The sequence below is a fragment of the Anolis sagrei genome, chromosome Y (genome assembly GCF_037176765.1).
Source record: "Anolis sagrei isolate rAnoSag1 chromosome Y, rAnoSag1.mat, whole genome shotgun sequence".
Lineage (NCBI taxonomy): Eukaryota > Metazoa > Chordata > Lepidosauria > Squamata > Dactyloidae > Anolis > Anolis sagrei.
The window spans coordinates 64,655,359-64,683,345 of NC_090035.1; the positions used below are offsets into that span (position 1 = coordinate 64,655,359).

A 27,987-nucleotide genomic window follows, 5' to 3' on the forward strand; every position below is an offset into this window, starting at 1 on the left:
TTATTTTAATAATCTCCTTATCTCACTATGGAAATAAGTTTCTGTCTGACCTGATATAAGACTCCTACCCATTGAATCTAAACACCTCAATTACTATCATTAAACTGGGAATGCATACATTTAAAGCACGGTTAAACAAATGTGCAAGTCCAAGAGTGCCATTCTACAAATGCAGAAACACAGATATCTGATGGTAGTGGAAGAACAGGAGAAACAAGAGTATCTGTAGGTGGATCTATCATGTCATTTCCAATGTTGACAGAGGCAAACATGGCATTTTCCCCACTGGAGCTGCACTTTGTTTCAAATTACCCTTTTCCTTCAAACATTAAACATTGAAAGGAACTCCTCATTTTTGTTACTGTACTACAGAGCGAAATCAGTGGTAGAATCAGGTATTAAGATATATGTGTGCATGCACAAATGAGTCATGGTCAATATGGTTTATAAGGCATGCATTGCCCATCCCATCATGAAGCTTCAAGATACAAAAAGATAGTGATGGTCTCTGAAGAAAATCTGAAAGCAAAGAGACCCCAGAGGAAAAAGATATCGACGATACTGTGCATGGGCCATGGAGACATGACGGAGGACTTAGATCAGTGTTTCTCAACCTTCCCAAATGCCACAAAACCTTAACACAGTTCCTCGTGTTGTGGTGACCTCCAGCTATGGAATTATTTTCATTGCTATTTCATAACTGTAATTTTGCAACTGTTATGAATCGTAATGAAAATATCTGATATGCAGGATGTATTTTCATTCACTGGATCAAATTTGGCACAAATACCCAATATGCCCAAATTTGAATACTGATGGTGGTTGTGTGTGGGGGTGGGGGTGGGGGGTGGGGGGGTGTGAGGTATTGATTTTGTCATTTGAGAGTTATCATTGCTGGGATTTAGAATTCAGCTACAATCATTGTTGTAGCTCAGCCAGCTGAGGATGATGTCGAGGGGTTTGATATAGTGCAGCTAGCTGAGGATGGTGATGAGGGGTCTGGGGGTGCAGGGTCTGCAGGCCTTGATGTTTCTGAAGGCATTCAGACAGAGGGGATGTTGGAACAGGATGGCAATTCTCCAGTTGGGAGACCGGAGGGGGTTTTGGTGGAGTCTCTGTGTGAAAATGAAACTGTTTTGCAGGCTGACAGGCAGAGAAGGGAGGAAGAGAGATTAGACAGGGAATCGAGACTGCTCCTGCGGGGGAAGAATTCCAGGTGCAAGTCCGCTGATGGGAAAAAGCGGCTGAGAGAATGCTTTCATGCATTGCTGTCCTTAATAAGGGGAGAAACTGCTTTCAGTTTTTAGATCAAGCAACTTAGCAGATAGAGCAAGGAACTCTTGCCTTGGTTCCCACTTCAAGTCATGTCCTGGTCAAGTCTTGGAGATTCTACCATGAACTCAAGCTCATGTATTGTTCTTTGATTCTTGGATCACTTAAGTGGATGTTTTATTTGTCTTTGGATTATTCAAGCTCATGATTTTACCCTGCTCCTTGGATTTATGTTCATGCTTTAACCTTTGCATTGGAGATTTCTCTCTCTCTCTTTCTCTCTTTGAGACTCCTTTTATCTTACCTATTAGGATTTTTTACTTTTTTACTGTGTGCGCTTTTTCAATAAACCGATTTTTTCTACATTGGGCATTCTGATGAGTGCTTGAGCAAGGTGAACTTTAGCTGAGGTGCATTCTGAACTCCATCAATGATAGAATTGAACCAAAATTGGCACACAGAACTCCCATGACCAATAGAAAATACTTGGAGGGTTTCGTGGGCATTGGTCTTGAGATTAGGAGTTGTAGCTCACCTACATCCAGAGTAATGTGTACTCAAACAATGATAGATCTGGACCAAACTTGGCACGAATACTAAGTATGCCCAAATGTGAACAGTGGTGGAGTTTGGGGGAAATAGACCTTGACATTTGGGAGTTGTAGTTGCTGAGATTTTTAGTTTACCTACAATCAAAAAGCATTCTGAATCCCATCAATGATAGAATTGGGTCAAACTTCCCACACAAAACCCTCATGTCTTGGGTTTCCTAGAGAGGACATATAAATCAAGTCTGTAAATAACCAAACCTGCAAGCTGACTGTATTTTTCTGTCGTGTTATCTGAAGATACATGTTTTTTTAATTTTACTTTTAATAAATTATTGTGCAATAAAAATATTTGTATATGTTGTGTAAATTACTTAAATCCAGTTTGTTGTCTTTGTGTGTCTTTTCATATGTTTGTTCTTTTATCTCTTTGTTGGGTCTGTGACTGTATAATAAAGGAGAGCTTGAGCTAAGAAATTCATTAAATAAACAAATTGCAGAGGATTCTCCAGGGCTTCCATCCGGCTTATGATGAATCACACTGGAATAGTTCCTTTGAAACTTAACCCTAACTATCTTTACTTTGAAGTAAGCCTCATGGTTTCAGTAGGATTTAACTTCCAAATGGTAGGGTAGCATTAAAACTGTGTCTCTTCATTGTGCCTTTTGGTGCTGCTGGTGGTGACATTAACAGATGTCTTTGAACACAATGAATCAGTTTGAGCTGAAGGAGGAAGGGACATTAATGGTTCCAGTAGGAACTGCCCATGAGATCAGAACTGAAATAGGACAAGGAGAATAGGAGATAAGGAACCAAGTGCTATGAGGAAACAGCTGAGTATATTTAGTCGGAAGAAGGGAGACATGAAAACCGCCTTCTAATACTAAAGGAACTGTTCTCAGTTGTACTAGAAGCCTGGAATAAAGCCAACAGCTCAAAATTGCAGGAAAAAAGATCTCAGACAAACATGGGAGAAGATGTCCTCATGTTAAGAGATGTTCACAAATGAAGAAGTATAATTCAAGAATTTTGCTTCATTGAAGGCATTTAAGAGGCTGGAAGTTTGTCAACAGAGATGCTGAAGCTGCCATCTGAATTAAGCAAGAAGTTAGACAAGGTGATCTCCAAGGTCCTTTTTTTTCTAAATTGAAGCCAAGATGGTGCCGGTATAGGACTCACCTCCATGGGGCTCCAGGAGTGAAATTGAGTTTCTACCTCTATCCTTTCCCTGTTTTTTTTTTTTTTTTGTGAGCTTGGCATCCCTGGCCAGGACCCCAAGGTGTTGAAGGGAACATACTTTTTCAAGGAGCCTTTTCTACCATCAAATTGTACTTTCATGCTATCAAATTAATCAAACTAATTGAACTATTTAAGACTTGGTTCACCTGCTTGTACTTTAACTGGCTTTTCCTCATGGACTACAATTCACCCAAGACCTGTCTAGCACTTTATGGACCTCTTTGCACTTTGTTAATTTGAAGGGGATAGGGAGGATTGGAGGGGTCTGAAGTTTATAGGGTGGGGAAGAGGAAAGAGTGGGGAGGAGTGCCAGTTTTTGGTGGAAAACTATCATCAACTACCACTGGGCCATGGGCTGAGGCCAGGAGGAGGGGACATAATGGGAGAGGGAAGGATTCTGGTGGTTACGAGGTTCCCATAGGAATAATATTGGGGAGCGGGAGATACGGGAGAGAGAGACCATTAATTCGGCCTAGGGAATGTGAGGCATTGCTGGTGGTTCCAAAACAGTCTCCTGACATGGTAAAACTAGGTACCTAGGATGGTGGAACCTCTGGATTAATGGTGAATGCCAGGTCTGTTAGCGGAAAAACTGCTATCTTCCAAGATTTAATTCTGGAGGAATGTGCAGATTTGGTGTGCATAACAGAAACCTGGCTGGATGAGGCTTGGGGAGTTAGTCTTACCCAGCTTTGCCCACCAGGCTATTCTGTGCAGCACCAGCCAAGATTCAGAGGGCAGGGAGGCGGGATTGCAGTGGTCTATAGAGATTCCATTTCCCTGACCAGGTGCCCCATCCCACAGTCAACCACTTTTGAGTGTGTCCATCTGAGGGTGGGTGACTGGGACAGAAGGAATTCTGTTCGTATACCGGCCACCCTGCTGCACTACAGTCTCCCTACCTGAGCTAGCCGGGTTGGTCTCAAGTTTGGCGTTGGTCTCAAGTTTGGCTGGGGGAATTCAACATCCATGTGGACACCACCCTGCTGGGAGCAGCTCAGCACTTCATGGCCACCATGGCAATTGTGGGACTGTCCCAACTAGTATCTGGCCCTACCCACAGAGCTGGACACACACTAGACTTGGCTTTCTGCCAGGGATGGGAGGAAGGTGGTGGTGTGGAGGAGCTGACAATCACTCCTTTGCCATGGACTGAACATCACCTGATCAGATTTAGGCTTACTGAGCCCCCTAGTGTCTGCAGGGGGACCAAGCTTGTAACCATAACAGAAAAGAGATAAGGTTAGTCTGGCATTACTTGCTTTTGAGAAATCCACTTTTAGTAATCACAGTATTCATTTCTAACTGATTACAGACTACCTCCTTAATGATCTGCTTCAGAATCTTTCCTGGTATTGATGTCAGGCTGACTGGACGATAATTGTTTGGATCTTCTTTTTTCCCTCTTCTTGAAGATAGGGACAACATTTGCCCTCCTCCAGTCTGCTGGGACTTCTCATGTTCTCCAGGAATTCTCAAATATTATTGCCAGTGGGTCTGCTAGTTCCTTCAATACTGCTGAATGTAGTTCATCTGGCCCAGGAGACTTAAATTCAGAGTAGACAGGTATTTACCTATTTTGGATTGCATTTCCCTTATTACCTTATCCACTCCATATTATTTAGGTTAAACACTGATCTCCTTTTGTGAGAAGACTGAGGCAAAGAAGGTATTGAGCAGTTCTATCTTTTCCCTATCCTGTTAGCATTTCCCACCTTCTCCATTCAAAAGCCCTACAATTTCTCTTTTCTTCCTTTTTCTACTGACATAACCACAGAACCCAATTTTGTTGGTTTTGATATCTCTGACAAGCTTGAGCTCAGTTTGCACTTAGCCTTTTGGATCTTTTTCCTACATGTGTTGTTTGTTTGTTTGAATTCCTCTTTGGTGATCTTCCCCCTTTTCTATTTCTTGTACATGTTTCTTTTAACTCTTAGTTCTTTGCACATCCATTCTGGTTTCTTTAGACCTCTCTTATTTTTTGGCCTTGTTGGCACTGTTTGCACCAGTAACTTCCTTCTCTTTTAGTATTCCTGTCCATGGAATCACACTCAGTATTTCCTTAAATTTCCTGAAGTCAGCTCTCATAAAGTCTAGAATGTTTGACTTCTTAGAGCACTTCCAGGCAGGACTAAAATCTGCACTGAAGCAGGTTTAAAAAACCCACTTTGATGCAGATTTCAGTCCCCACTGCATGCAGCCACCCCACACCTTTGATCTCCAGGAGCCTAAAAGGTGCAAGATGGCAATGGGGACTGTAGTAAATCTTACCTAGTAGGCCGGAAAAGAAGCCTGGATAACAGTATGGCAAACCTCCACTTTGAGAGTGTATGCCAGGGAAGCAGCCATCTTGAGTGAGGATAGCTAGAAGATGGGAGGAGTTTGAGGTCTCCTGGGATTGGCTAGAAGAGATGGGAGGAGCCAAGTCTGAGGAGGGAAAAGATTTCAGCTTCTGTGGAGTTGAGGACTGGGAGCTGGTGGGAGAAGTTTTTTTTTGAAACTAGGTTTTCAGGGAGAGAGTGTCTGTACCAGTCAGGGCTGATTAGCTGACAGGAGAAAGGCCAGACAGCAACCTGATTTATTGTGAGAGATAGCACAAGAGATTAGTTCTCTAGACTGAGTTAATTAGCAGGAAGAACTCTGGGAAGAGTTAGCTGATAACTCAGGGGACTACCTAGGATAGGTTAGTCAGAAACTCATTACTATTTCTCTGAAGTTGAGTGAGGGATTTTTGTTACTAGTAGTAGAACTGTTTGATTAGCTCTGTATGCAACTAAGTGAAGAAAACATATTCTAGCAACCATCAAGCTATAGTACTTTTGTAACAAGCCAAGAGTTTTGTGCCTCTCAGAAGTTAGTTGTCTGTTTTTATAAATAAATTTTTCTATTTAACTTTCAAAAAGGTCTCTATCGTTCCTCAATCTATCATTAATCCTTTGTGATATTTCCAGCATCTTTAACATCGATACTACAGAAAGGTCTCTTATCAAATAGTCATTCTGGGAGCTAGGGGAAGAGCAGTGTTGGGAGAAGTGGGGAAAGTTTACCTCAAAAACTCATTTAAAAAATCCTAAGGCAACTTGGGTTGGTGGCAGCATTAAACCAAAAGAAGACTAAAAGATAAGCAGTGTTCACTCTACCATTACAACTATCTGTTTACATCTCACTACCAAATTGGAGGCACAGGTGTAGGATTTTTGAGGAAAAAGTGAATCTTTGGGGAAGAACCATCCTGCCCAGTCATATTCTCAATAAGCCTCCAGCCTCGCGTCACAGGTTGGGATATTTTCCTTTATAATTGGTGGCAAGCAGTGAGATATTTGGTGATATATTGATGTAGTATATTGTTGATTCTTTTATAGGGACTCACCCACGACTACCTAGGAGTCAGTCCCCACAAGTCCAAGACCTGGGCCTTCCAGGAAGGCTTGGATCTAATGGGGTATCTAATTAATTTAGAACAAACCAGGGAAACTTTGGTTTGTCCCAAATTAATACATTTTTACTGGAGATGTCATATGGATGCCTGTGGTAGGAACCAAGACAGATCCCAGGATAAGGCCTGTGTGGATGAGCCATTCATTTCACCCTTCTTTTGTATCTCAAACTCCAGAAGTACATGGAGATACTAAGGGTCCCACCATTTCCACTCCATTTACCAGGTCCTCATTGTTGGTTAGGATCAGATCCAGAATAGCTGATCTCTTTGTTGCTTCTTCCACTCTCTGGACAATAAAATTATTTGCAAGGCAATTGAGGAATTTGTTGGATTTTGTACTCTTGGCGGAGTTTATTTTCCAACAAATATGACAAATACTTTATTGAAATCTCTCATTACTAGTATATCTCTTCTTTCTGCAGGTTTGCTCATCCATTCAAGGAAGGCTTCATCTAGGGCTTCAGTCTGGTCACAAACCTTTTACTGTTGCCAAATTTTCATGAATTCAGCATTGAGCTAAGGGGAGCACATTTGGGGTCAGGTGATCAATAGGCACAGTCCATAAGATCCCTTCTGATATTCAGCATCCAGTTATTTCACTCACAAAATTGTAGTGCTATGCTTACCTTATGCAACAGTGCCCTCTCGTGCAATGCTGATCATTTTCCAAAGTACAGTACAGTACAAATGAAGGCATAGGACTTCTGTGACAAACCACATTTTATAAAAAAAATACATTTTTTTACTTGACAAAACACCTCTCTAGGAATTTCTAGGTCCTCTAGCACAACTTCCATAGAACCGCACTGGCAAACCTAAAGATTCCTTGAGAAAACATAACTAAATCAATAACCTGCAAATTTAGAAATCTGAATGCAGACAGTACAGTATTTTCTGTTGCTCATGGGGATTCAGTCAAGAAGTTTGGCCCAAATATATCATTGGTGGAGTTCAGAATGCTCTTTGATTGTAGGTGAACTATAAATCCCAGCAACTACAATTTCAAATGTCAAGGTCTATTTTCCCCAAACTCCACCAGTGTTCACATTTGGGGATATTGTGTATTCATGCCAAGTTTGGTCCAGATCCATCATTGTTTGAGTTCAAAGTGCTTTCTAACAGTAGGTGTACTACAACTCCAAACTCAAGGTCAATGCCCACCAAACCCTTCCAGTATTTTCTGTTGGTCATGGAAGATCTGTGTGTCAAGTGTGATTCAATCCCATCGTTGGTGGAGTTCAGAATGCTCTTTGATTGTAGGTTAACTATAAACCTCAGCAACTACAACTCCCAAATGACAAAATTAATCTGCTCCCAACCAAGCCAGTATTCAAATTTGGCCATATTGGGTATTTGTGCCAAATTTTGTCCAGTGAATGAAAATACATCCTGTATATCAGATATTTACATTACAATTCATAACAGTAGAAAACTTACAGCTGTGAAGTAACAATGAAAATAATGTTGTGAATGGGGGTCACCACAACCTGAGGAACTGTATGAAGGGATCACAGCATTAGGAAAGTTGAGAAACACTGCTTTAGACTGTGATGCCAGTTCAATAGATTACATCTTTTTTTAAAAAAAAACTTTGAAAGATCCCTACTGCAGATCAAAAACGCTGCTATACACAAACTGTAAAAAGAATGGAATCGATGGATGTGATGGCAATAGCAACGGGCAAAACTCAAGGAGATGTATCATGAGAAGTCATATTTCTGTAGATTGAGCTATAGATTGATCTGAACCCCCCCCCCCCCCCCTTGCTACCTTTGAGGAGAAAAAGGTAGCACACCAAGTTTATAAAGATGATGTCTAGTAGATTCTTGGTACCTGTTGGGGCTTGGTTCCAGGACCCCCTTATGGATACAAAAATCAGCAGATGCTCAAGTCCCATTATATACCATGAGATAGTAACAACATGTCCCTTATATATATAATGGCAAAGTGAAGGTTTGCTTTATGGATTTCTAAAAAAATATTTTCCAGCTGTGGATACAAAGGGTCAACTATATATCCCGTTCATTTCCAGCACTGTTTATCTTGTTGCAAACATTTACCTTTAATCTTCTGTTTGGATATATAGTAACTGTGTTGGGGAAAGTTTGCCTCAGCCACCGAGATTAGGAATCTGATGTCAAATGGGGCAGACATGGTGACCCTTTTCTGGTGGAATTAAGCACACTTCTTTAAAAAAATGTTTAATCTCATGGATAATCTGGTCTTTTTTCATATGCATTCTCTAGATCAGGGGTTCTCAAGCCTTTTCAACCGCGGAACCCTTTTTGAAGCAAAAGTTTATCATGGAGTCTCAAGAAATGTTTATATATTACATAATATATATAATATATATAATGTGTGTGTGTACACATATGTGTACATGTGTGTGTATCTATAATGTGTGTTTGTATGTGTGTATATGTGTGTATATACATATACAAATACATAGACATATATATGGAGTCCCTGGTGGTGCATTGGGTTAAACCACTGAGCTGCTGAACTTGCTGACTGGAATGTTGATGATTCAGATCTGGAGAGCAGGGTGAGCTCCTGCTTTTAGCTCCAGTTCGAAAACATGCAAATGTGAGTAGATCAATAGGTACTACTCCGGCGGGAAGGTAACAGCACTCCATGCAGTCATGCCGGCCACATGACCTTGGAGGTGTCTACAGACAACACTGGCTCTTCGGCTTAGAAATGGAGATGAGCACCACCAACCAGAGTTGGGCACGACTAGAGTTCATGTCTAGGGAAAACCTGTACTTATATACAGTATATCAGGCATGGGCCAGGCCAGAGCAGTGGCAGATAGATGGAGTGTGTTTGTGTGAAGCAATGAACACAGTTCAAAAGAAAAGAAAAGAAAAGAAAAGAAAGAACAATACAATATTTAAAGTGAAGAACAATTTTCACCAGCATAAACGTAACAGTATTTCAGTGAATGACCCTTGTGGCCATCCAGCCTGACCCCCTTTATTCTGCCATGCATTAAAAGCACAATCAAAGCACTCCCAACAGATGGCCATCCAGTATTTGTATTAATAATGATAGTAATAAAATTGAGCAATTTAGAGCAATTTGCTGATAGTGAGATCCGGACCACAGATAGCTCTTTTGGCTTTGCTTTGCTTCCTTGTGCTTAAAGTGAAACAGACTTTTGGAGGCTTCCAAGATTTACAAAATTAAAACAAAAACGTATTGGGTAAGTTTAGATTCTTAAGTGTTTTGCATGGGCCACGCTTGCGTGTTGGTTATTGTGCCGTAAATACGAATTTAATGAATTTGATACGACTTATGACAGTGAATGAAAAATTGCACACCCCTAATACCTACTTTTAAATGGATGGATTTACATGCAATTGTATGTATGGCGATTTGAAGCAGGAGGTTTGTTTATAGCTACCACTGCTGTGCTAAATACTGGGAAAGCGGGCTTCTTAAATCAGGTTTAATTTCCCTTGCCTGGGAATCCACCTGGAGCCATCCAGTCCACCATCCTTCTGCCATGCAGGAAAAGCACAATTAAAGCACCTCCCGCGCAGTGGGAGGGAAATAGGGTTTTGGAAGCAAGGAAGGTAAGGGGCAAAGGATCTGGACTGTGGGGAAGGCAAGGAAAAAAAGGCTTTTGGGGCAAGGAAGGCAGTGTGAATGAGGTGAGGAGCAGGAAAGAGGAGGGGAAGTTTGGAGTGAGAGAGGGGCACCATGAAGCCCCATCAATGTGCTTTGCGGAGCCCCAAGGGCTCCGCGGAGAATACTTTGAGAACTCCTGCCCTAGAGAATTAATATTGACTTAAAGACAAGCCCATCCCTTTTCTCATGTAGCTGCAAGACCAAGAGTGATTCTTTTGGAAAGTGTCAATGTAATAATAGTTAATATCTTTATTGGCCAGCAAACCATGTCATGTTCCTTGGGGTATTCATAAAGCATAATGTGCTCCTCCTAGACCACAGCGATTGCTGGTTTCTTCCTGCAGGATTGAATGACACTGAGGAACACCAGGAAGACAAGAAACATTGCAAAGCCTAATATCAATGATACAGCGAGAGAATACGACTCAGGCAGTTCCATGCGAGATAGCATAGCACCATGGGAGGCAACCCAAAACTTGCCTACTAGGTGCCTATTGACATAACACTGGTAGAGAGCACCGTGGGAGCCATTCTGGAAGGAGACACGTAGGATCCCACCACCTGTGGCTTTGTCCAGGCTGTGGGAACTGTTCTTCTGGAGAAGTTCAAGGTGAGTCAGCGATGTATCACCTTCTTGCCAGTAGACAGGGCTGAAGAAAAGAAAGAATCAATGCACTTTATATGATGCTAGCTTAGGTGCCTGGCAATGTACTGGTTAAGTAATTTGTAATGCTATTTCTCAGAAGTAGTCATTTTTGTTTTTGGATTTTATGAATGGTCCCATTAAAAATTGGATAAGGACATGCAAGACCCATCATAATCAATAATTGCCCCAAAACTACATCAGAAGTTAAAGTTGGCCATGGTGGGGATGTGTGCCAAGTTTGGTCCAGATCCATTGTCAATGCAAAAATATATATAAATAAAGTTAGATACCTAAGATTAAGAGCAATAGTTGCCCTTACGTTCTGCTACCCTGCTGCTCACCACATTAAAACACTGGATGTGGCTCTTAATGAGACATGCTGCATTACTACAGGATGTCTATGCCCCTCACCACTGGAGAAATTATACTATTTAGCTGGTATTGCACCACCTGAACCATTCATACCTAGCTCCAGCAGACAAGAGTCCTTTGTCCCACCCTGGTCATTCCACAGATATATAAACCCTTTTTCCTAGTTCCAACAGACCTCACTGCCTCTGAGGATGCTTGCCATAGATGCAGGCGAAACGTCAGGAGAGAATAGCCCGAAAAAACCTACAACAACCCACTATCCTCTCTCCTTTTCTCTGAAACTTTGCTGTTCCCTTTCTTTTACTCAGAATCTACCACCTGAGCTGTCCATATTATAGAAAGCAATATCGGAAGTAAGAACCACCTGCAATATTTTCAGAATCCATAAATTATAGTGCGAAAAATAAATTTCCTATGTCCTATTTCCTATGAGCAGATTTGGATAACTGGATTTCTTATACACTGGAGGGTGGTGGTCTGATTCTGATTCTGAAAGTAGCAATCATTTCTCATAGTCGCCTCTCGCTTTCTTCCAATACCACGTCTTGCTCCTTCAACTATTTCCGGGTCCACCACAGAGATTGCTAGCTACTAGTGTATTTTTGAGAGCCTTGCTTTAAGCGCCAGCTTAGATTTGTGCCAAAGATCCAGAGGGTAAAGTTTCATTTGCCTTATAAATCATTAACTAACTTGGGCTTCTGAAAATACACATACATGAATCTTCCATGCTTAAAGGAAAGCATTGCTGGAATTGCGGAGAGGTTGGTTTGTGCCCGTCTGGTAGAGAACTTTGGTTTTTTTCGATGTTAAGTGAGAGGCCAAGCTTCAATTTTTTTCAAAATCCAATTATGACAGGGACAGAAAGTGAGATGAAATCTTCTAAACAGGGGCACAGATTAAAAAAAATTACAGGGGTGTCAACCCTTTTCTGTGGTATCCGAATCATTAAAAAAAAGACGTATGACTACTTACTTTAACAATTTGCCTATTCCAACTTGCATAGAAATTCAGCTTGAGAACAAACCTAGAGAAACTATCTTGTTCATAATTTGGGGACTTCCTGTATGTGCCGTCACACCCAGACACTATAAAGTTAAAACTAATTTGTGCTTCTCTCTTTATCTGGGTGAACTGTGGGTGCCTTACTTAGAAGCTCAAAATTCCCAGCAACTGAGGCCAGTCCAGATTTGAACATCAAACAAAACATTTATTTCTCAAAGTCCTTGACAGACTTGGCACAGCTTGATGAAGTTACAAACACAAATAGTCAACTTGTGAAATCATATAGATGTTCTTTCCTTCCCCTTTTCTTTAGCTGCTGAGTTAACTTTCCCCAACGGTAGAAAAATCCTGGGATCTTTTACCCTAACCCTGAGATGCTATCTTTTAGAAAGTGCAGGTCTTCCCCTATCTAAGCTCAAGGTTAGTTTTGGAGATGAAGTAATGGAGCCTCTCCCAATGGCAGGAAAATCCTGAGATATTCCCTGCCCCAGCGCTGAGTTGCTATCCTTTAGAAAGAGCAGGTCTTTCTCTATCAGAGCTCAGCACCAGTTTCAAAGGCAAGAGGGTAACCGTACTCACAATGGTCTGTCCGAGCTGCCTACCTTGGCCACCAGCACATATGAGGTTTTTTTCTATACTAAAGAAGGCAGGAGAGCTTCTCCAAAATGGAGATCTCATTCTCAGGAAAAAGGGCGGTCTCTGGACCAAAGGGATACCTTTTTAAACCAATAACAGCAAAAGGCTTGCAGGCTGGCTTCCAGCCTCTGCTAATGTTTAACTTTCAGGGTGCTGCTGAAACTGTAGCAACCCAGGGGGAAAATGCAAAGGGATGCTATTTTATGCAATTAAAATATGCAAACCAAGCTCCTGGAAGACGGAACACTGTATATAAAAGCCCAAACTTTGCTTCTGAACTAATACGATCTCAAGCATCCAGCTCCTCCATTTCCTTATTATGCTATCACTGCAAATGGTGACTGTATTACAGGATGTTTTGCATGTAAAAGAACATCTGAAGTTTGCACGCTAAATATGACATGATGAAAAGGCATTGGTAGTATGGTAGAGGATTAATTCTAGATGGAACTGCTTCCTCTTCCAGGAGGTACAACTTTTCTGGTTTTTGTTCCTTAGTCATGCACTCTAAGTCAAAGTGAGTTAAAGGGTCAGCGTTTCTGTTGCCTTTCCCAGCATGGAACGGGCAAGCTAATATATGAGTTGCCACAGGAGCAAACACACCAGGCTGCCGAGGAAGAACCTTTCCCAGCGTCCTCAAACCTTTTAAGCTGTGGGCCGGTTTATGGCCTCTCATATTGTTGGGCTATAACATGATGGGATATAATAGCAGAAACAATATAATTTAATGGATTGACTGATGAGCAGAAGAATCCAAAACCTATGAGGTCTGATGTTTGAATAAATTACATAGGTTAGGTCAAGGTTTTTCCCTGACATTAAGTCCAGTTGTGTCTGACTCTAGGAGTTGGTGCTCATCTCCATTTCTAAGCCGAAGAGCTGGCGTTGTCCGTAGACATCTCCTAAGTCATGTGGCTGCATAGAGAGCTGTTACCTTCCTGCCAGAGTGGTACCTATTGATCTACTCATATTTGCATGTTTTCGAACTGCTAGGTTGGCACAAGCTGGGCCTAACAGCGGGAGCTTACCCCGCTCCCTGGATTCAAACCTGGGGGCATCAAATTGTGCTGACTGTAAACCGCCTTGAGTCGCCTTCGGGCTGATAAAGGCGGTATATAAATACAGTAAATGAATAAACATTTCGGTCAGCAAGTTCAGCAGCTCAGCGGTTTAAGCCACTGTGCCACCGGGGGCTAAATTACATTGAAAAGGGAATTTCAGCACTTATTTATTTATCTACGACATTTATATGCCACCCTTCTCACCCCGAAGGGAACTCAGAGCGGCTTACAAGATACATACATACATACATACATACATATATATATATATATATACACACACACACACACACACACACACACGCACGCACACAATATATTATATTATTAGCATAGTACAATATCAGTATTATACATTACTATATTGTACTATATCATTATATTGTCGAACCTGCGACCGGTCGGTCTTCAGTCTTGCCGGCACAGGGGTTTAACCCATTGCGCCACTGGGGGCTTCAGTGGGGAGAGCATGGATGAGCTCCATCTATCAATCCCAGCTCCTCATGTGGGGACATGAGAGAAACCTTCCACAAGGATGATAAAACATCAAAACATCCAGGCATCCCCTGGGCAACGTCCTTGCAGACGGCCAATTCTCTCACACCAGAAGCGACTTGCAGTTTCTCAAGCCACTCCTGACACGACAAAAAATAATTATTATATTGTAATATTATTAGTAATATTATATGTAATATAAAATATACAATTATAATATCATATTATTAGTATTATGTTGTATTACATTATAATATTATAAATATTATATGTATATACAATATATATTATATTATATTATATTGTATTGTATTATATTATATTATTAGCATAGCACAGGAGACAAGGTGGAACTGTCCCCTGCCCCCACTCCCCGCTTTTCACTTGCCTCTTGTCCAGGACTATCCAGAAAAGTTGTACCTGTTAAAATGCTATTTTCTGTAGAGCTGTCAAATATGCAAGGAAGTTACTTTTTAAAACCTGGTTTTCTTGCTTGGCCCTTTCAGCAAATGCCTGATGTGACTATTGAAGACACATTTGTCCACATAGGGGCTGGATAAGACTGATTCTAGTTGAAGAATTGTACCTGTAAATGGATGATGCTGGGCAGTGCAGGAAGGCAGTCGTGTTGGGTCGGAGATGGTAAGTGCTATAGAGCATACTTGACACAGCGCTGGAATCATTTAAGGAAAGCGTGTGCGCTGCGTCACAGGGAACGTGGCAGGTTTCCACTCTCAGTTCTGGTCCCCGTTGTGGCAACAGTGGGTGCTTCCTCCTGACCATCCCACATGGCAGTGGCTTTTCTTCCTGACCGTCCTTTTTTGTCATGCGGACGTAACAAAAGCCCACCCGCTTCCTTTCTCCAGAATGACCACAGTGATCACAAGCTTGCCAAGGACTCCATGCGGTGAACAGCTCAGCCAGGGTCCCATCTTCTAGCTCTGCTGTAGCATTTTCCAGAGTTGTCTCCCCAAGGCCAGCGTGCGAGACTTGGAGGTGCCCAGCATCCTGGAAATCTACCTCATAATAAGCAATGGTAGCATCGCCTTCCCGACAGGTATACAATCCAGAGTCCTTTACATGGGGTCTTGGTATATACAGGTTGTTGGCAACTAGTCGAGATTTGGACCGCAACCTCCGCAACTTGCTGTGGCTAAGCAAGGGAGCGATCCCTGCATGCAAAAAGGTAGCAGGCTGCCTGTCTATCCACTGTGGATCGAGATATTGCCAAGAGACGTGGGCACTGAAGTATCCATGAGGACAGCGCAGCATCACTGGGTTGTCAGAGATAAAGGCTAGCGTGCAAGGCTGACCTGGAAGGCAGGGTGATCCCAGGGAGTGACCGCCATACAAGGTACCTTCAGTAATAGCCAAAGTCAGGCCCAAGAAGAGAGCCACAAAGAATGGCCAAAAGGACATGGTCAGCTAGGTACTGACCTACAACATAGATTCAAAAGGCAAATTCAGGCAGACCTCAGGCAACATCATAATGGAGGTGGGAAAAAGGATGATGTCATAATGGGCAGCAAAATTCTTAGCAACAGTCCTGGGCTGTGTTTTGTTTAATTGGTTTGAGGCCAGTTTCATAATTGTGGGGTCATTACTATTATAGGCAGTCCCCAAGTTACCTAAAATATATTTCTGTAGGCTTGTTCTTAAGTGAAGGCACAAGTTCGCAGCTTGGGAGTTCTCCTGGACTCATCACTGAGCTTGGAATCCCAGGTTACAGCGGTGGCCAAGGGAGCTTTTGCAAAATTAAAACTTGTGCGCTAGCTACGCCCATATCTTGGGAAGTCAGACTTGGCCACAGTGGTCTGCACTCTCGTTACATCCAGAATAGACTACTGCAACAAGCTCTACATGGGGTTGCCTTTGAAGACTGCTTGGAAGCTTCAAATAGTCCAACGAGAGGCAGCCAGGTTAATAACTGGGGCGACATACAGGGAGCACACAACTCCCATGTTACTCCAGCTCCACTGGCTGCCAGTTTGCTACCGGGCACAATTCAAAGTGCTGGCTTGGGCCTATAAAGCCCTAAACAGCCCCGGCTCAATTTGCCTATCCGAACGCATCTCCCCCTATGAACCATCGCGGAGATTAAGATCCTCCGGGGAGGCCCTGCTTTCCGTCCTGCCTTTGTCACAGGTGCGATTGGTGGGGATGAGAGACAGGGCCTTCTCAGTGATTGCCCCCTGGCTATGGAACTCCCTTCCTGGTAAGATCAGATCAGCCCCCTCCCTCCTGTCCTTCAGAAGGATGGTAAAAACTTGGCTGTGGGACCAAGCTTCCGGCACAAGGCTATAAGGCAGCGATAAGAAACTTTACCAGGCCAATTTAGATTTGACACAGATGACCAATGACGGTTTTAAATTGTGTATTTCAATATTTTGGTAAATGTTTTTAATGTTCATGCATACTTATATCATTTCTTGTCCTGGTATTGAATAATTGCCGTATATATGCTGGCCCTGAGTTCCCTTCGGGGTGAGAAAGGGCAGAATATAAATGTTTTAAATAAATAAATAAGTTGAATTTCTTTGTAAGTCAGAACAAAGGTACATTTTAAAGTGTAAGTCCAGCCAAATATATATAAAACAATAAATAAAAAAAGATATGGGAGACGTTAACTATGCATACCACCAAACCCAGTCTTATACAGGCAGTCCCCAATTTACAAACATCTGACTTACAAACAACTCATAGTTACAAACGGGGTGGGACAACAGGGAGTAATATAAATCTACCACTAAGATGAGGAATTCACACCTGTTAGTTGCTATTATCATAGGAAAAAAGGTGTCTCGTTGCTTGGCCCAGTCTGATTATCTGGAAAATAAATTTAAAAATGTTGGTTTCTAATATATGTCATTTCTTAATGCTTGTGGGTAAACAGTATTTCTTGTTGTTTCTTTGTCAGTCTTGATGTAGAGATTGTCTGGTTTGCCTACTCTGGAACATGCAAAATATGATTGTTCTTCTTTAGGCTTCCCTTTCAAACCTATGATACTATTTTATTTTTATTTATTTATTTATTTGACTTGTATACCGCTACTCCCAATTTGGCTTGGAGCGGTTTACAGTAGTAGATTAAAACAATACAATTAACTTTAAAATACAATTAAACAAGAACAGACATAGTCCCGAGTTATATCTGTCATATACATATATGTGTTTGTGTGTGAATCATATATATCTATCTCTATTTATGGCTAGATAGCTCTTTGTCAGGAGGGCGTTGACTATTCTTTCTTACCCTGGTGAAGGGAGTTGGACTGGATGGCCTTAAGACAGCGTTTCTCAACCTGGGAGTTGGGACCACTGGGGGGCTGCGAGGGGGTGTCAGAAGGGTCGCCAAATACCACCTCACAAGCCACTCCTCATAGGGCTTGTGAGGGCTTAAGTGGTTGAGGAGGAAAAGGAAGGGGCCTAAGGCCAGGAATTGCGGGAGTTGAAGTCCAAAACACAGAGGGCCAAAGTTTGCCCAGGCCTGATACACACACACACACGTTTCATATAATCGTTACTGTTTACATGAGGTTTTGCATTGTTTTCCTTTACACTTATACCTTGAGCACTGACTCTGGGTTAAAAAACTCTTTTAAAGACTTCTCCAAAAATCATGACAGTAAATAAAGAACGACACTCAAAAACAGGGGAACTCCAGACAGGAAAGAATCAGGGACAGCTAATCACCTCTCAACAAAGGCAGTAAGAAGCCATACCTTGAAGCTGCCAGGCCATTAAATGTTAACCAAGGTGGCCAGTTGAAACATTCACACTTACCACCAATAGACAAGAGTTCTTTCTCCCACTCTGGACATTCCACAGATATATAAACCCAATTTTCCTAGTTTCCAACAAACCTCACAACCTCTGAGGATGCCTGCCATAGATGTGGGAGAAACATCAGGAGAGAATGCTTCTGGAACATAGCCCAGAAAATTTACAACAACCCAGTGACTCTGGGTTCATCTACGCTGTGGAATTAATGCGGGTCAACACTGATATCGAGCAAGAATTTGGGGGTCTTTGCCAGGAGGCGAAGACCAATCAGACCCAACAAGGAGAGTCCGGAACCCTGGCAAGACAAGCGAAGCACCCCCAATTTTTACTTAATTTTTCCCAAATAAAGTCTCACCAAAGTTGAAGAAAGTTGATAAAAGTTGTAAAATCCAGGGGAGGCAAGTTGGAAAAGGTGTCCCAGAGTCCATAGAGTTCTTATGAGGCAACTGCCAGCATTGGAGATCAAGATCCATGGAGAGAATTACAGATCCCTCCTCACCAAGGACCAAGGCAGCCCGCCAACATCTTGGGGATCCTATGGGGTGACCGCGACAGTTTCCCAAGATCAGCAGGCTCCCTGGGCATCCACAAAATTGTGGCAATGAGGCAGTGTCTTCAGAGAAACAGCTGGGCTCCATGTCGAGGTTTGAGACACAAAAAGGGTTATTCCCATGGTGAAGGGGTTAGTGGGATGAAACCTAGATAGCCGTTAGTCTTAGAATTCTCCCAGGAGAAGAATGACACCAATTTCGAAGTGATCTGTTGACTCGCGGATACAGGGACCCAATGGGTTTCCGTATCTGCGGTTTAACAGAATGCAGTTTCAGCTTCCCTGGGACATGAAAATCGCATCCCGGGCGGGCGGGCAGCTGTCTGTAGCCCGGGAGATGAAAGGTTTATGTAGAGAGAGGTTACAGGCACTAAAAGGACACAAAGTAACACTATGGAGAGGGAAAAGGTTACAATTAATTGATACTTTTATTGGGGGGGGGGATCAGTTACAATGTTCTATTTCTGCTTCATTGACTATTCTAAAGTCTTTGACTGTGTGGATCATAATAAATTGTGACAATTTCTTGGTGGGATGGGCATACCAAGCCACCTTGTCTCTCTCCTGAGGAACCTGTACAAGGACCAAGTAGCAACAGTCAGAACTGACCACGGAACAACAGACTGGTTCAAGATTGGGAAAGGCGTACGGCAAGGCTGCATCCTCTCACCCAACCTTTTTAACTTGTATGCAGAACACATCATGCGATGTGCGGGGCTGGATGAATGCAAGGCTGGGGTGAAAATTGCTGGAAGAAACATTAACAACCTCAGATATGCAGATGACACCACTCTGATGGCCGAAAGCGAGGAGGAGCTGAGGAGCCTTCTAATCAAGGTGAAAGAAGAAAGCACAAAAACCGGGTTGCAGCTAAACATAAAAAAAACCAAGATTATGGCAACAAGAATGATTGACAACTGGAAAATAGAGGGAGAAAATGTGGAGGCCGTGACAGACTTTGTATTTCTAGGCGCAAAGATTACTGCAGATGCAGACTGTGGCCAGGAAATCAGAAGACGCTTACTTCTTGGGAGGAGAGCAATGTCCAGTCTCGATAAAATAGTAAAGAGTAGAGACATCAGACTGGCAACAAAGATCCGCCTAGTCAAAGCCATGGTATTCCCTGTAGTAACCTACGGATGTGAGAGCTGGACCTTAGGGAAGGCTGAGCGAAGGAAGATCGATGCTTTTGAGCTGTGGTGTTGGAGGAAAGTTCTGAGAGTGCCTTGGACTGCGAGAAGATCCAACCAGTCCATCCTCCAGGAAATAAAGCCCGGCTGCTCACTGGAGGGAAGGATACTAGAGACAAAGTTGAAGTACTTTGGCCACATCATGAGGAGACAGCAAAGCCTAGAGAAGACAATTATGCTGGGGAAAGTGGAAGGCAAAAGGAAGAGGGGCCGACCAAGGGCAAGATGGATGGATGGCATCCTTGAAGTGACTGGACTGGCCTTGAAGGAGCTGGGGGTGGTGACGGCCGACAGGGAGCTCTGGCGTGGGCTGGTCCATGAGGTCATGAAGAGTCAGAGACGACTGAACGAATGAACAACAACAAAGTTACAATGTTAGAAGGGTGAAGAAAGCGAAGTAATAAGGCGGCTTCTAAGTTGCAGCTGCTGTTGTGGCCTCGTTCTGGCAGGTTGGCTCAAGAGGGACAATGGAGAACTGAGGAACTCCCTGCTGCAGGTCAGATCAGCTTGAAGGCAGGGAGTTCCGGGTTTGACCTCAACACCACTTGAACCACCAGGGCTCTAGGCTTGGCTCAAAGAGCTGCTGATGAGCTCAGCCCTTCCACCAACGGTTTCCTAACACCAACCCGCCTTTGACCCAATGCCCTGCTAAACAGCACCTGGGCGAGTCCACTTTCGGGAAGAAGGAGGGGAGGGCGGGGAGGAGGCAAGGCAAAGCAGGGGTCACAAAGTTTCTCCTTGCCCTTCCCCCTTTTCCTCAAGGAACTTGGCGCATTCCGACTTCCCACTACATTCCAAGGAGGAGGGAGGTGGAAACCATCTCCATTAGGTGGAGGCTGTTGTCCTCCCGGTTTGCTAAAGAGAAGTCCGAAAGTGTTTTGGTTTCTGTCTCCCCCCCCCTTCTTTTGGGAGTTGGTAGTTTCCACTCTTGGGCGAGGCGCTGCACCTGAGCCGCTTGCAGAGTTCAGAGCGGCGTTTCGAAGTTGGCGGAAGGAGAGTGAGGGGCGGCTTTGTGGTGGACGAGACCACTGGGAGAAGTTGGAAAGGGGGGAGGGGAAGGTCCGAACCCGCCTTCTCGCCACCCCTTTCCTTTTGTTTGGTTGCTGCGGACCGACCCCCAAGTCCGAGGAAAGAAGGCAGACGCTGAGGATGAAGCCTCGGCCGGCCATGCTGCTCTGGCTGTGGATTGGCGCCTGGATCTCAGGTAAGAACTTGACATGGTGCCGCCTTGGATCACAACTCCCATCATGTCAGGATGAGGGAAGTTGCAGTCCAGGATACTGTTTGGCTAAGGGTGTTGTAAGGTTTCCATTACAAGAGTTTCAAACAATATATATCTCGGGCATGAGGAAACTTGGGCCCTCCAGGTGTTTTGGACTTCAACACCCACAATTCCTGGCCTCAGGCCCCTTCCTTTCCCCCCTTAAGCGGCTGAGGGGGGAAAGGAAGGGGCCTGAGGCCAGGAATTGTGGGTGTTGAAGTCCAAAACACCTGGAGGGCCCAAGTTTCCTCATGCCTGAGATATAACATGATATATTTCCTATAATCTTTACTGTTTAAATGAGGTTTTGAATTTTTTGTATTGTTTCCTTTATCTATAGCCACTCCATGATGTTTGTCATCACTGTCAACACATTATCTTACTTAGAAACTGATCCATTTTAGTGGTAATTATTAATCAAGTCAATTAACAAGTACCGATTATAAATGTTATAACCGTACCAACACAAACAGCGTCAGCAGTCCACTTCTGTTCTGATTAAACCTCATTGGAGGCTGGATGGCCATCTGTCAGGGGTGCTTTGACTGTGTCTTCCTGTCTGAAGGGGGTTGGACTAAATACCCTTTGGAGACACATCCAGCCTCCAGAGAGGCTGGATGGACATCTGTCAAGAGTGCTTTGACTGTGTCTTCCTGCCTGGCTGAAGGGGGTTGGACTAAACACCCTTTGGAGCCACATCCAGCCTCTGGAGGCTTGATGGACATCTTTCAGGGGTGCTTTGACTGTGTCTTCCTGCCTGGCTGAAGGGGGTTGGACTAAAAACCCTTTGGAGCCACATCCAACCTCTCTGGAGGTTGGATGGACATCTGTCAGGGATGCTTTGACTGTGTCTTCCTGCCTGGCTGAAGGGTGTTGGACTACATACCCTTTGGAGCCGCATCCAGCCTCTCTGGAGGCTGGATGGACATCTATCAGGGGTGCTTAGACTGCGTCTTCCTGCCTGGCTGAAGGGGGTTGGACTAAATGCCCTTTGGAGTAATACCCAGTGGTGACTGGTTTTTTTTTTTTGAACTGAGGGTGGTTGTCTGTCTGTTGGGACATGGGGGTTCTGTGTGAGTACTTTGGTCCAATTCTATTATTAGTGGGGTTCAGAATGCTCTGTGATTATAGGTGAACTATAAATCCCAGCAGTTACAACTCCCAAATATCAAGGTGTATTTTCCCCAAACTCCACCAGTGTTTCCATTTGGGCATATTGAGTATTCGTGGCAAGTTTGGTCCAGGTCATCCTTGTTTGAGTCCACAACGCTCTCTGGATGTAGGTGAACTACAACTCCCAAACTCAAGGTCAATGCCTGTCAAACCCTTCCAGGATTTTCGGTTCGTCATGTGAGTTCTGTGTGCCAAGTTTGGCCCAATTCTATCATTGGTGGGGTCTTCAGAATGCTCTGTGATTGTAGGTGAATTAGAAATCCCAGCAACCAAAACTCCCAAATCTTAAGGTCTATTTTCCCCAAACTCCACCAGTGTTCACATTTGGGCATATTGAGTATTCGTGCCAAGTTTTGTCCAGATCCATCACTGTTTGAGTCTACAGTGCTCTCAGGATGTAGCTGAACTACAATTCCCAAACTCAATGTCAATGCCCATCAGATCCTTCCAGTATTTTGTGTCAGTCATGGGAGTTCTGTTTGCCAAGTTTGGTTTGGTTCCATCGTTGGCGGAGTTCAGAATGCTCTTTGTTTGTAAGTGAACTATAAATCCCAGCAACTACAACTCCCAAATGACAAAATCAATCCCCCCCAACCCCACCAGCATTCAAATGTGAGAATATTGGGTATTTGTGCCAAATTTGGTCCAGTGAATAAAAATACATCCTGCATGTCCGATATTTACATATCGATTCATAACAGTAGCAAAATGACAGTTATGAAGTAGCAACGAAAATAATGTGATGGTTGGGGGTCACCACAACTGAGGCACCGTATTAAGGGGTTGCAGCATTAGGAAGGTTGAGAAACACTGCTCTACTGTAATGTGCAGCACTGTAATTCGGAAGCAGTAACACTGCAGTCTTATCTGCTGGCCAAGATCCATTTGGAATGCCCTGCTTCCTCTTCATTGGTCCTTACTTGTCTAGCCACATTGTTTCACCAGATACTGTGGGAAGGCCAAGGAGTGACCACATTATTAAGTCTGTTCCAGCACTTTAGACCGACAGAGCCTTCCATTCATTTTTTCATTTTCTTTTGAAATCTTTAACTCCTTGTCTTTTCCCCACCCCTCCTGGGCACATCTTGGGCTGAAGATCTTGACTGCTTCCCTTCCCACCTATTTCAGCTTAAGCCTTTGTCTCTCTTGCTCTCCCTTTTGTTGTTCAGTTTCCTGCTCACAGCACAAACATCTCTGCTGTTGTTTTTTTAAATCCTCTACTATGTCAGGAAACACAACAGCTGCATATTCTTCCAACTACCTTCCCAAGTTGGTGCAAATTGTCCCTTGATGGAGAACAAGAGGATCCTTGGGAGAAATCGTGACTGGCTCGGTTTCTCAGTTAGAGGATTTAAAAGACAAGATCTTTAGTTTGTTGTTTATTTGTTCATTCACTTCCGACTCTTCTGTGACCTCCTGGACCAGCCCACACCAGAGCTCCCTGTTGGCCGTGGCCACCCCCAGCTCCTTCAAGGTCAGGCCAGTCATTTCAAGAATACCATCCATCCATCTTGCCCTTGGTCAGCCCCTCTTCCTTTTTCCTTCCATTTTCCCCAGCATCATTGCTTTCTCTAAGCTTTCCTGTCTTCTCATGATGTGGCCAAAGTAGTTCATCTATGTATTGTCAAAGGCTTTCATGGCCGTAATCACTGGGTTGTTGTAGGTTTTTTCAGGCTATATGGCCATGTTCTACAGGCATTCTCTCCTGACGTTTTGCCTGTATCTATGACAAGCATCCTCAGAGGTGGTGAGGTCACTACCTCTGAGGATGCTTGCCATAGATGCAGACGAAACGTCAGAAGAGAATGCCTCTAGAACATGGTCATATAGCTCGAAAAATCCTACAACAACCTACTTCATCTTTGCTTCTAATATCCTTCCCTCCAGTGAGCTTTATTTCCTGAAGTATGGACTGGTTGGATCTTCTCGCGGTCCAAGGTGCTCTCAGTCTTTAGTTTGGTACTTAGAAATCCTACCTACATGTGGTAAAAAGCCTTTAGATTCTAAAGCAGCTGTCCTCCAGGTTGGTTGTACTACAACTCCCATGTCCTCCAACAACCAAGATATGCTGCTGGAATTATGGAGGTTGTAGTCTAACACACTGCTCTGATGGAGAGAAGATACAACATTAATCTTCAGGTTAGAAACAACAACTGTGCATCACTCAGGATCTGGGGATCTGTTTAAGTCTCATTGGGTCATTAACCATTAAACAGCAATAGCTCTTAAGTTGTTCCAGGATTTGAGGATTGAGGCTGATTTCTGGGATCCAAAGATAACATTATCTTGGTGTTAAGTTTACATCTGCTGATATGTTCTTTGCAGGCCCGTAGCGGGGGGGGGGGGGGGGGGGGGGTCCGCGAGAAGGCTTTACTGGTATATTATTTAAACTGTTATGTTTATTCATATCATGATCTGATCACCATGATCAATATATCCCATATGCATGGGGGTATTGGAATAATGATACAAAAGGTTTTCTAGGGTAGATCCTGAGCCCCCCTCCCTGAATCAAACTCAGCCCCCCCCCCCCCGGAATCAAAATTCTGGCTATGGGCCTGGTTCTCTGTATGTCTCCACGCCCCTCCAAGGTCCAGAAAGATCTGTAAATAGTTGTTGTTCTATCCGTAACCTTTTCCTGCAATCCCAATTTTCTGACCTCTAGAAGCCCCCGGTGGCGCAGTGGGTTAAACCGCTGAGCTGCTGAACTTGCTTACCGAAAGGTTGCTGGTTCAAATTTGGGGAGCAGGGTGATCTCCTGCTGTTCGGCCCAGCTTCTGCCAACCTAGTAGTTTGAAAACATGCAAATGTGAGTAGATCAATAGGTACTGCTTCTGCAGGAAGGTAACGGCACTCCATGCAGTCATGCCGGCTACATGATCTAGGAGGTGTCTGCGGACAACACCGGCTCTTTGGTTTAGAAATGGAGATGAGCACCAACCCCCAGAGTTGGACACAACTGGACTTAATGTCAGGGGAAAATCTTTACCTTAGGGAATGCTGGAGTTTTTTTCATAGCAAACGATGCCATATTTGGTCTTTGTGTGGCACACTTCCTTTTGTTTGTGCCTAAAGATCAAGCTCCAGGTGTGTCTGACTGTGGGGAACGTTTCTCCCAGAAGGTGACGTTTCATTCAAGATGACGTCTCATTCTGGTTATGACACACACTTCTGCCGAAACTCCCCGTCCTTTGTGGGAGGAAACTGATCCCAGTATCAACCCCCTTTTAAAGCTGGAATGAAACCACAGGAACAAATAAAAGGAGCAGGAAAAATGTTGATGCAGGCAGTGAATAAGGGGATTGTTTTATATCAAAGGTTTGGTTGAAAATTTCTGTCCTGCTCACTCAGCTCATAGAACATGTAGAGTATAAAAATGAGAAGTGTTTCTTATTGTAGTAAATAAATAACTTCTCAATGTGCAGAGCATCGAATATTAAAATTAACTTGCTTGTTTTCAGCATCAAAACTGAAAAGGGCTCTGTTTGAGATTTCCTTGCCTTCAAAAGTTAGAAGGCTGTCAACAACTAGAGAGTCCTCTGATATACCCTTCCTTGAGAAGTTTTTAAGTGTAACTCCAGGCATATATTGGTTTGGATAGCATAGAGAGTGGTTAACATCCATATGATGTTTCTTTTGCTGTCTGTTCCCCTTTCAGTACCTGTGTTAATTGGATTTTGAACATTTTGGCTTGCTGTGGATACAAAGATTGGTGAGAATGCTTCAGTGGAGACATGTTTTCCCCATGAAAACTCTTCCAGGAGTGCATTTCTCTTCCTAGGGGTACATTTTGCACACTTCCTGTTGTCTCACCCGTTCTTAACTATGAGTCGTTTGTAAGGTGGATGTTTGTAACTTGAGGTCTGCCTGCATTTGATTGTTTATGGCAATGAAGAGGACCAAGTGCATTGGCCCTTTAAAGGCAACCCTTATAACCTCGAAGCCGATTTCTCAAACGAGGCGGGGATGATATACAACAAATCTGTATTTGCATATAGAGAGATCTGCTGGTGACTTCATAGAAGGAAAGCAACACACCGAATGAGGTTTCACATGGCATTCTTAGTTTTGCAGGAACAATTTCACACCTCTAAACAACCTTCTGTCCCCCTGCCATCTTTCCTTTCAATTCCCATTTCATCCTCCTATGGTACCTTTGATTAAATCAGTATTTCTCAACTTTTCTAATGCCACGACCCCTTAATACAATTCGTCATGTTTTGGTGACCCCCAACCATAAAATTATTTTTGTTGCTACTTCATAACTGTCATGTTGCTACTGATATGAATTGTAATGTAAATATCTGATATGCAGGATCTATTTTCATTCATTGGACCAAATTTGGCACAATTAGCCAACATGCCCAAATTTGAATACTGGTGAGGTTGTGGAGAAGGATTGATTTTGTCATTTGGGAGTTGTATTTTCTGGGATTTTTAATTAACCTACAATCAAAGAGCATTCTGAACTCCACCAATGATGGAATTGAACCAAGCTTGGCACACAGAACTCGATGCTCTGAAGGGACTCACTGGCCCTAGCCTCCCTCCAGCCTCGCACACTCTCCCTCACCCGCACATGTGCCCCACGCTGCCATGCGCTGAGCACACCTGCTGTCCCCTCCCCTCTTGGAGTCTGAGAAACAGCCCTCCCCTTGGCTGAGAGGCCGGCCAATCACACCTGAGGAGAGTTTTTGGTGGGATGATTCACCATCTGTTTCCAAAAAGAAAGAGAAGGATAGGTAGAGAGATTTTCAGCCCTCTCTGTCAAAGGGGTTCCTAAGACCATCAGAAATATATGTTTCTGATGGTCTTTGGTGACCCCTCTGAAACCCCCTCTGAAACCCCCAGGTGTCCCGACTCCCAGGTTGAGAAATGCTGGATTAGATGCTTATCAAAACAGTTCCGGAAAGCAAATCCTGATGGTATATTGATATACCCTGATGGTATATCAATATACCACCGGGGCCTTTTTTTCTCTTTCTTTGAGGCATCCATTTTGGTCCAATCCATCAAACACTATTTTGTTTGAACTGTCTACATCTAAGACTTGCTTTTTGGGTTTATCGTCTTGTCCGCCTGTGTGATTTCCTTGGCTTGACATTCCCAGACCTCCGTCTTTCACGTATCTAAGGAAGTGATGGGCTGTTTACTGCTGGGTTCTGTTTCCTTGCTTGTGTTTCATTGCCCTGTCAAGCCTGTTTTTTCTCATGGCAGTGTCCAACACTAAAGACTAAGGCTATTTGTTATCAAACTCACTCTTCATACTATTGCTATTTATGAATCAGATTAAATAAAATTAAATCAGGTGTTCCTTGTCCCCTTCAGCACCATGAATGCTCATGCAGAAAGACTGGGAACACTACAGGAGTCTGAGGGTTTTTTTTTCTTTTTTTCTTTTGCATTTCCCTTATGTTTAGTAATTCCCCTGTCAAGCTATGAAATGTTATGAGTTCTATATGGGAGTATATTATGGATAGTGGAATAATGATACGTTAATCTATTTGTCCTTCAACAATCAATTTAGTTTCTTTGCTAGGCAGAAAGGAAGAAAAGCTTCGTTCTTTGCAAGCAGATACGAATGAAGAAGAGCGATAGATAATTACTGTGTTTCCATTTTCCATCAGTGTATTCGGTGGTAAAGTTAAAAAAAATACACTACACCAAGAGTCTAGAAGTCTCTGTA

The 27,987-nt window shown here is 43.3% G+C and overlaps 2 protein-coding genes across 5 annotated transcripts in view; one reads left to right on the forward strand and one right to left on the reverse strand.

The window, feature by feature from the left end:
* Positions 1–10,357: 10,357 nt before the first annotated feature.
* Positions 10,358–15,763, reverse strand: LOC132780635 (protein FAM187B). 2 transcript variants are annotated; one of them, XM_060784366.2, is made up of 2 exons: positions 14,931–15,763; positions 10,358–10,782 (listed from the first exon to the last, which is right to left on the reverse strand). In XM_060784366.2, exons 1-2 carry the CDS (start codon positions 15,761–15,763, stop codon positions 10,443–10,445), a joined length of 1,173 nt encoding a protein of 390 aa, XP_060640349.2. In that variant the 3' UTR covers positions 10,358–10,442. The 2 variants fall into 2 exon arrangements, 1 of the variants encoding a protein (XP_060640349.2); XR_010908784.1 differs by lacking the exon at positions 14,931–15,763 and adding an exon at positions 11,670–11,892 and having other exon boundaries at positions 10,695–10,782.
* Positions 15,764–20,844: 5,081 nt separating this feature from the next.
* LOC132780241 (lipolysis-stimulated lipoprotein receptor) overlaps positions 20,845–27,987 on the forward strand; it is a 40,642-nt gene continuing 33,499 nt past the window's right edge. For all 3 annotated transcript variants that reach the window (XM_067461779.1, XM_060783840.2, XM_060783839.2), the window contains exon 1: positions 20,845–21,071. In XM_067461779.1, coding sequence (XP_067317880.1) covers positions 21,017–21,071 — 55 coding nt within the window. In that variant the 5' untranslated portion in view covers positions 20,845–21,016. The remainder of the gene's footprint in view (positions 21,072–27,987) is intronic.

Bases quoted from the DNA above. Each gene is read 5' to 3' on its own strand.
- LOC132780635 (XM_060784366.2), bottom strand. From the start codon at position 15,763: ATGTCCTTTTGGCCATTCTTTGTGGCTCTCTTCTTGGGCCTGACTTTG. The intron at 10,783-14,930 runs GTACAATTCTTC...TCTTTTCTTCAG, and splicing joins CCAGCATCATCCATTTACAG to CCCTGTCTACTGGCAAGAAG.